Genomic DNA, 9844 nt, shown 5'->3' on the forward strand with positions numbered 1-9844 from the left:
CTACAATAACCACGCCTACTTCCCGTATAGCACAATTTTAAATTCCATTTAATTCGTTCAGTTTCCATTACACAAATCAAGAAACAATTGCTATAACGGAATTAAATGGAATATAACGGAATCATGCCTCTAATAATATGCTAGCGTGTTCATAACAGTGTATCATTGTGGCAAAAATAAATAAATTTGTTCGAAAACTTGACTTACGCCCCGTATAACCCGAACTTAGGCCTTCCTTAATTGTTTTGTATTTAGTTTTATTCGATTGAAAAATATGGTAGCACTAGTTTTTTTTTGCATTTAACCACTTTGTTATTATGTCAATAACTGGATTTAAACAAAAGGTAAATATTGAGTAAAAGTTATTTGTGAACTATTTAACACAACGACCGGTGTAACTGCTGACGACAGCCTTACTCCACGGCACTCAAAAGTACAGCGGATCAAATCAATGCGTTGATCAGCACCCTGAGAATGCCAAGCATTTTCAGTACCAATTGGCAGTGTGGAATGGACACACTAGCCACCTTGGTCRGGTTCGAGGCCCATCTAAAACCTCTGCCGTGCTTTGGGTCTGGCACCCGGTTGCTAAGCAACTCCACATTCAACTGACAAAGTCAGTTCTTCCCGCATTTGGGTTTTAACCACAACCACCACGATACTCCCCGAGGGGCCAGTCCGCATGAGCAGGTTGGAGTTACCTCCAAGGGCTCCTGCTCCCTGTGGTACCAGAATTAAGTCTCCGGTCAGACCTCGTAGCCGAAACTACTACCAGTTGAGCTTCCATACKGCTCTGGACTGGTGGCCAGGGGTTGGACCCCATGCATACATCACATACACACACCAATCATACAAATCTAACCCGAATTTCCAAATAACCGCCTTCGCCGCTTAAATAATTCACGCGCAAACAACCCTTACTGTTCGGTATTCCGACTAGTGGAGATCACACCACTAACATCTAATTGTCCTTCAGTCCAGCTAATCCCCATACCACCCAGATCCCTAATKTCCGAGTACATCGGGCACTCCGCAATTAAATGCGACCAATTTTCTGACCCCGCCCCACAAAAACACCCCGACGTATCCGATGGGTGCCTCAGACGTCCCGAATGTACTAATGTTAGGATTATTGTCCCAACGTTCTTGCCACCTACGCCTAACCCTGTCATCTAGGAGCCTCTTGCTCCTTAGATATCCCCCCCTCTCCACATCATCGTCGGAAACCCAATCATTCCGCAGCAATGACTCAAACCCCTTCTTAATCTGAATGCAACAGCACGCTGTATGACAATCAGGTCAAGAGGGGGTGCACCTAATAAAACCTGCATCGCATCCGTTGAGACGGTGCGACATACAGGCAAACAAGCAAGCATCATACAACGCTGGATTGAGAGGAGTTTTTGAGACCCCCAAACAGTCGTGGCTGCTTCTCACCATACAGGGGCTCCATATGTGGCACAGGCCACAAACAAGCCACGATATATGGTGCGGACAGCACGACGTCCGAGACCCCAATCGCTAAAACTATTTAATACAATACGAATGTGTAGAAACCAATTAGTCATGTGTTGGTGAATTTAGTATAACTTAAGTATGAACTTCAATATAAATGGAAGAAACGCCCACTTGGAATTGTTGAAAATTTGAACGGAAACTTATATATATGTACATATATGTACTTGTATATATTTTCTTTATTTGGAGAATTTCTTTTATACTTACTATCCTAACTTCTGGCCTTCCCAAAAACCGATAATAACTTTATCTGAGAAGTTGCTAGATTTGAAATTTGTTTTTTCTTGCCTTAACTCTAATATATGGGCTTCGGTAGTCCCACTCCATACTACCCTGCTTTTTTAATACCATACTGCCATTTTCACTTGGTTACTTGACTTTATTTGTTTGCTTAATTGTTTTAACTTTAACGGTTTGCAGTGTCTAATAAAATCAGAAACGCACAGGGAGATTTCGGGTAGATTATATGCAAGTCACCTCAATGGCAAAATCTTGATAAATCCATAAATTATTGAGATTATCCCAACAGCTTAAATCTTGTGACTAAGTATGTTCGGTCGGAACATGGCAATATATGTGACCAGGTCTACGAAAAGGGAGCTAACGAGCGAAAACTAGTTTTCTGGGAAACAGCTGTTAAAAATAAACAACTCGTTTCGTCAGTTTCTCGTTGTCTCGTTGACTTTTTGACACCTAAGCAATCTTTCCGTAGACCTGGTTACATATAATGACTATTTTACGCTATTTATTAATCTTACACAAAAAATGATGTTAATATTTTACTGAAATTATATATATGTACTAGTATAAAGGAAGCACTATAAGTTTAGATTAAACTGTAAATGTAACGTTAACATGTTAATTATATTTTTATGTTTTCAGAGAGCGTTTTATATCTGAGCATACTATAATGGCGGTATTTACTTCACAGGGACAAGTCGGTGGTCCCTGTCTTTATATGCCTGCTACGAGGCGACAAAATCACCAATGTCGTAAAGAGTTTGGTCTTCCAAATGCAATATTCGAAGCACGACGATTAGCAACATCACACTGTGAAAGTCAATTCAGATATGATCGATGGAATTGTTCAATTGAAACCCGAGGCAAGCGTAACATTTTTAAGAAATTATACAAAGAAACAGCTTTTGTACATGCACTTACTGCAGCAGCTTTAACACACACTATTGCACGATCGTGTGCTGAAGGTCGAATGACTAAGTGTATCTGTGGTCCACGGAAACAAAATAAAATTGGTCAAGACTTTCAATGGGGCGGATGCAACGATAATTTGAAACACGGCAAAAGAGTGACTCGGAGTTTTCTTAATTTGAGGGACAGTGACGATGACGAAGTTTCTGAGATATTGAGACATGACTCAGAGGCAAGTATAAAACCAGATATTTATTTTCGGGCTTAAAATGCGCGAATGTTTACTAGAAACTTCTTTTACAAAAATTAACGTAATGAAAGTAGTTATTGTGAATACCAGTTCACAGGGAACTACGCATATTGGCCCTGAACTAAACTCAGTAGATTAGATCCTATTTAGTCCAAATAATATTTAGGGAAAATAGTGCGAGATGCAATCACGACACCGGTAATGCAAAGGTGTCAAAGTATCATGTACTGCGTGAATTTCTGGCAACACTTGCAACAGTATCACATTCGGCTGCCACTTTTTGCATGCAATTTACACAAATAATCGACTCAGCTTTTGTATGCTTATCTGCAGACTATCCGCAACTATGTAATAGAGCTGCTACACTGCGGTAATTGTTACGCAGCTCCACTCTTTGCACACTTTCATCGGTTACTTTTTATCGTGTTAAAAACTGTCTTGCTTTCAATGCACGATTCAAAAAATTTGTTTTCAAATACTTTTAATAAATTATCAAAGCATGATTTAATTATGAACTTAACGAAAAACAATATGAAGAGTTGGAATAAACAAACGCATATAAAAAATACATCAAATACTACAAAAAAAGTAAGAAACCAAACAACTAACAAACTCCAAAAATAATGTTATCTGGTGACTACTAAAAAAAAACTTTAAAATATTGATGCACAGAAAAAGTGTTTCTATTAAGATTCAAATCTTCTAAAATATAAAGATGTATCGCAAAATGTGTTTCTAAGCGCATAACTCAACAACGCCTGAACGAATTTGGCCAATTCTCCTTTTTAAATGTTCCTTAAAGTTCAATGATGGTTTTTAAAGCGTGAATTCGAATAATTGCTGGAAAACCCCTAAAAATAGTCCTTTTATTTTTTCAATACAAACGTATATAAAAATAAATTGGGSTTTATCTATTCGCTATAGCTAATTAAAGCGTTAGATGAAATGAAGAATGGACTGAACCATTATGGAGGTAATCCAATGAAGATGGTTTGTAAAAACAAAAAATCAGAAAATCTTAATTTTTAACCGACTGACGAGCTGTACGTACGGAATTATGGATGGGCGGATTTATTTGTTACATGGCTTTATTTTGAAGCAACGTAGGGTAAATATGATGCTGTTAGATGCTGGATGTAATCTGTTGAGGGGCAAAAATGAGGTTTTCCGCACGCACATATTCTTCTGAGGATGGTGGATTGTAGTTACACCAGATCAAATTGATGAAATCATTTCTGCGGAAATTCTTGGTTCAGAGATAGATCCAGAATTATACGAGGTAGTGAAAACCAATATGGTTCATGAACCTTGCGGACACCACAATCCTACTTCGATTTGTATGCCTGAGTAATGCACAAACCACTGCCCACGTGCTTTTTTTCGGAAACGCAAACTGAAAATGATGGATATCCATTGTATCGGCGTCGCTCACCAGACGACAATGGCAATTACAATTGCTGAAACATGAAAATCACTGGAATCAAACAATGGACGATGCGATAGCTACTGCGCCTGTCACTGAAGTTCGCACACATTTCGTAATGACAATTTCAACATATCAGACTTCATATCCGTATCAATTATGGTATACGAACAAAATTGACATTGTCCAAGACATTTTACATCGTATTGGATAAGAATTGGAAGTGGGTAATTCCGATAGTTTTGACAACGAAGACGAAGCCGTGAATTCTCCAGTGAAATTTCTAAATTCTTTGGAGAGCTTGTTGTGCCGCCGCATCATTTGCATCTCAAAGATCGATCTGTCATTATTATGTTTCGCAATCTTGCGCCAAAACTGAGTAATGAAACCCGGCTGATTGAGACGCATCTATCGAATACAAGGTGGCAGAATGATTGATTCTAGGAATACGGTTTGATGTGGTTTGCTGGCCGTTAGAATATTCGGTCCATATTTCTTCTAAACTGATGCCGGTGAGAAAGTAAGCGACAACTACGACCGTGAGATTTGGTTTCAACAAGACGGCGCCACATCCAACACATTGCATCAATCAAGATATATATTGAGAGAACACTTCAGTCAGAGAACTTAAAGCATAGAGAAGGTGCAGCTTCGAACATTTGTTAGATTTAAAGTAAGGAATTCACCTCACAACAACAGAATTCACGCTATGAAATGTTAAAATTGTTTACAGTTCTCTCACATACTCAACCAGTGAATATGAAGAGAAATAATATATGTATGTACGGCATATGATGCCATAGTATGTATGCGAAGGATATAAGTTCTTTGATATTCCTTAACAGCGAAAAATGTGTACAAATACGGTTCTGTCCCATACTAAAGAATATGAAGAGGCATGAATATACATATGTATGCATGAATGAATGACGATGAGGAATGCACTGCGACCTTATTCACATTGAGTCGAGTTTTTTCCTCCCATGAACAGCTTGGCGTGTCTCATACCATGAGCTTGTAGCCAATGCTCCTCCCTGCCTACTCTTTCCTCTTTACGGAGTAGCTCCTTCATTGTATGGGGACCCACACCCGTAAAGGGTTCGGGTCCTACTATCTTGGCGAAGGCTGCGGAGCGGGTGAGCTCGTCCGCCAGTTCGTTGCCGGCTATACATTTTTGACCAGGCACCCAGATCAGGTGTACCTGGTTTCTTTCCGCAAAGCTATTCAGCCTATCCCTACACTCCTGCACTAAAAGCGATTTGATCTCGTAAGAGGAGGTCGCCTTGACTAACGCTAAGAATGACTATTCGCTCATTGCGATAGAGGYTTATTTCTCTACACCGGCTTATGGCATAAACTTATGTCTGGAAAATGCTCGGGAACTCACCCATGGGTATGCAGAGCCTCCTAGTACTGTTCCTCAACAACAGGTTGGAGTCGTTCTAATCGTCTTTGCTGCCGATGGTAACCTCAACTTTTTCCTGAGGCTAACCTTTTTAGTAGCACTATCCCTCGGGAGGAGCGCCAATGGCAAATTGCCACTTATCTTTTCCATCTACCTTGCCTTTTCCACACCCCTCTGCCGTTATTTGCAGAAGGATATGCTTGGCTACATGACCGATGACCAAATGAAGCGGTGTAAATTTAAGCACAACCTCAAGTGCTGGGGTTGGACAGGTGCGCATTGCGTCCGTYATGCAGACACAGGCCACCCGCTGGAGCTTCAGTAGCTTAGTCTTAACCGATGTTTACGATGCTACTGAGGCCCAGGCTACCGCCCCATATGTGATTATCGGTCTCACTATCAGCTAAATATCCTTTGCTTACAACCCTTCCTGCCAGCCGATTACGTACCATTAAGGCTTTTGTCAGGTCAGGTTTACGTGCTGTTTCCACCTCAAAGCATCAACCCAAGGTATTTGACACTGTGGGTCATACCTATCTCACTGCCCCCCAGTAAGAGATTCCCAAGATCGGGTAGAGTCCTGCATCTCGTAACGGGGATTACTGACGTCTTGGAGGGRTTGATATTCAGTTCAACCTCCCTACAGGAGGTTGAGATCATTTACTAGGTTGAGACCTCTTTCAATCAAGTCACAGAGAGTGTCTTGCTCCTTATGATACTCCCAATAAAGTCATTGTGATATTTTCATGCTTCAATTTTTGCATAATGTATTCTTTTGTGTTTTGCCCTTAGCAATTCCATACTAACATGTAAAAATAATTATGATATGAGTATAATTTGGTATGAATGCATGCATAATAATATATATAGTCAATTTGGACATAGTATGTATGAACATCTTCTATCATATTAATTTTTGTCTCTACACATGGTCATATGAATGTATGTATACGCATGCGGGCATTCAGAAATTCAAACCATGATTTTATCACTTATCAATATATTGCATGTGCGTGCATTGAGCTGCATGTTCATACATTAATATATACTTATATGTACATATATTTATATACATTGCCGAACAAATAATGCACAAGCATACAAACGTACATATGCGTACACATGTGTCACCAACAAAAAATTGAAACATTGTTCTACAAAAACAACAATTGTATAAATATCAGAAGCATCAAAAGTCAATATCACAGCCAATTTCATTCATAAACGGTCGGCGTTATTTTGATTAGAAGTGTTATTGCGTTACGTAAGCTTTGAGTCAGTTGAGTTTTCTTCCAAAAGTCAAGGCTTCTATTACCAGCGAATACATACATACATACTACATCGAATTTCAGTGCAGATTCAGATTAATTATTAAAAATAAAATGCCAAACCAAAGGCGAATTAGACGTAAAAGGAGTTTAACAGGTCGAAGAGAAGAGGTTAATGTTATAGATAAAAAGGAATTTTTAATTGTTAATGTATGTATGTATATGAATTGACCTGTTTTATTAGAGCCGTAGTCATGCAGGATCTACGGCAAGTTATTTCAAAGCTGCCCTAAACTCCGTAGTTCTTCCGGAGTATAGTTCGCTTGTTGGTTTGACTAACATACATATGTTTACACTGTAAAGCAAAACATTTCGGAAGTACCTATGGTACCTATACTTTTCATTGTTTTACATTCGTACTGTATGTGGCTACATACTAATTGTATTAATATTTGGTTGAAATTGTTACTAGGTAAGAAATTGCTTTACGACATGTTGTCATGACGGAAAAGTTAAACTTCAAGAATTACGTGTACCTGAGTTTTTGAAAGCTGTGTTAGAAAATGATTTGAGCTCTTGGCGGGGACACTATTTGGTGAATATTYGACAGATAAATATTTCGTTTGCTTTTGCATCACTCGSAGAGAAAATTGCGAAGCCTACAGRACACGGACCATATTGCTTCCGAATACATGGATCAATATATCATAGCATGCAGATCATCCTTCAGAATCCTCCTACGCCCAGCTGTTTATTCTTGACACGGTTCCAGCAACTGATATAAGGGCACAACATAATTCAAACTGCGATTGGTATTTGCTGAGAGAAATCCACGAAATGCTTTCAAATATTATCCCCTTGGCAAATGAGTATAAGCATATGGCGCAGGTTGAACGTGAAGAGGAACAGAGGGCCAGAGAAAAAAATCACAATGCTCGCCAAATTAGCGTGCTACTTTTTAACAGCGCTGATCGACGTTATAATTTTCCAAACTGCTCAGAAATTGCGGCCGTTTTCACAACAGAGGATGGTGAACCACCTGGAAATCGAAATTTGCGAATATTTTCACGGAAATCTGATATGCAGAATTTATTATTTGCCTCAACGCTACATAGGTTGTGTGATCCATTAGTATATCCGCYTTTGTTTCCTTATGGCGAGTCAGGATATGATGAAACTCTTCTGCATGAACAGGAGCATGTCTGGCATTTCTGCGAACTCATCAGAAAGAGCTACGTGTTGAAACATATGTTGGTTTGCATGACTACTTAATGGGTGGTGCAAATATGGAAAGTGTTCTCTCCTGGTCGTATAGTTGTACTTCCTTTAAGTTTTGTTGGCTCCCCTCGAAATAAGAACATGCATTACCAGGATGCTGTGGCTATGGTTAGAAAATATGGAAAACCGTCGCTTTTCATAACTTTTACATGCAACCCAAAGTGGGCAGAAGTCATTCAGAATATTGAGAGATACCAAGGACCGGAAATGCGTCCAGAACTGATAGCTCAGGTTTTTAAGCAGAAGCTTAATAAGCTTATGAAARATATTTCCCAGAGGAATGTATTTGGAAAGGTGAAATACTACCTAAATGTCATAGAGTTTCAAAAACGGRGTCTACCACTTGCCCACATCTTAGTAGCACTTCAGGAAGAAGATGTTATTCGCGAGCCTTCTGAAATTGACCTGGTTGTTTGCGCTGAGATTCCTAATAAGGAGGCATAGCCTGAGTTGTATGAAGTAGTCTCAAAATGTATGATTCATGGCCCATGTGGAGTACTTAATCCATCATCGCCCTGCATGACTGATACGGGAATTTGCTCCAAAAACTATCCGAAAACTTTTCATGCTAATACGCTTTCAAACGTTAATGGCTATCTTCAATATCGCCGCCGCAATGATGGAAATAAAATAGTTGTTCGTGCTAATAAAAATTTAATTGAAATTCGTGCCAATAAAAATTTAATTGAAATAGACAACCGATGGATAGTCCCATACAACAAATATCTGACCAAAAAATACAGTGCCCATATTAATGTCGAAATATGTTCATCGATAAAAAGCGTTAAATACCTCCACAAATATATTTACAAAGGATATGATTGCGCAACATTTCAAATTATTGAACACCCAACTATCGTGTGGRTAATCATAATGAAATATCTACATTTATRGACGCTCGATATGTTAGCGCCCCTGAAGCCTGTTGGAGGCTTTTGGAATTTTCAATGCAAGAAAAGTCGCACATGGTAAAAGCTCTGGSGGTCCCCCTTCCAGACTCACAAAATATTTATTTTCGTGATGATTATGCTTTCGATACCGCATATTTTAAATTGACTGCGATAGAGCTATTTGCGAATACTGTGTTATATTATCAAATTCCTGAGGACTATACTTTTCAAGATGCGTCGCCCTCATGACAAAGAAGAAAGCGTCCGAGTATATGGTCGATCCAAAAAATCGGGAACTCTTTGCTTTACATTTAYTGCTTACTTCGTTAAAAGGACCCAGGTSGTATTCAGATATATTAACCGTGAACAGGGAACATCTCTCTTCTTATTGGGAATCAGCAGTAAAGAGAAAGTTAATAAACCCTCGGAAAAGCAATCAAATGTTCTACAGCAATAATATGGGACGAAGCTAGCATGGTTCCTGGGACTGCATTACTATGCTTAGATCGATTATTACGTAATATTCACCAAAATGCAATACCTTTTGGTGGAAAAWTTATTTTTTTAGGTGGTGATTTCAGGCAAGTTCTTCCTGTGGTGCCCAATAGCTCACGCGCCGCTATAGTTGGTAATTGTTTGAAACGGTGCTCACTTTGGAAATTT

The 9844-nt window shown here is 39.1% G+C and overlaps 1 protein-coding gene across 1 annotated transcript in view; it reads left to right on the forward strand.

Moving 5' to 3' along the window:
* The first annotated feature begins 2406 nt into the window (after positions 1-2406).
* Positions 2407-9844, forward strand: part of LOC108976942 (protein Wnt-4) — a 23164-nt gene continuing 15726 nt past the window's right edge. Inside the window, exon 1 of the mRNA XM_018946396.1 lies at positions 2407-2899. Within this exon, the coding sequence (XP_018801941.1) occupies positions 2429-2899 (471 nt within the window). The 5' untranslated portion in view covers positions 2407-2428. The remainder of the gene's footprint in view (positions 2900-9844) is intronic.

Source organism: Bactrocera latifrons, unplaced genomic scaffold (genome assembly GCF_001853355.1).
Source record: "Bactrocera latifrons isolate USDA-ARS-PBARC rearing strain unplaced genomic scaffold, ASM185335v1 scaffold_812, whole genome shotgun sequence".
In the NCBI taxonomy this organism is placed as follows: domain Eukaryota; kingdom Metazoa; phylum Arthropoda; class Insecta; order Diptera; family Tephritidae; genus Bactrocera; species Bactrocera latifrons.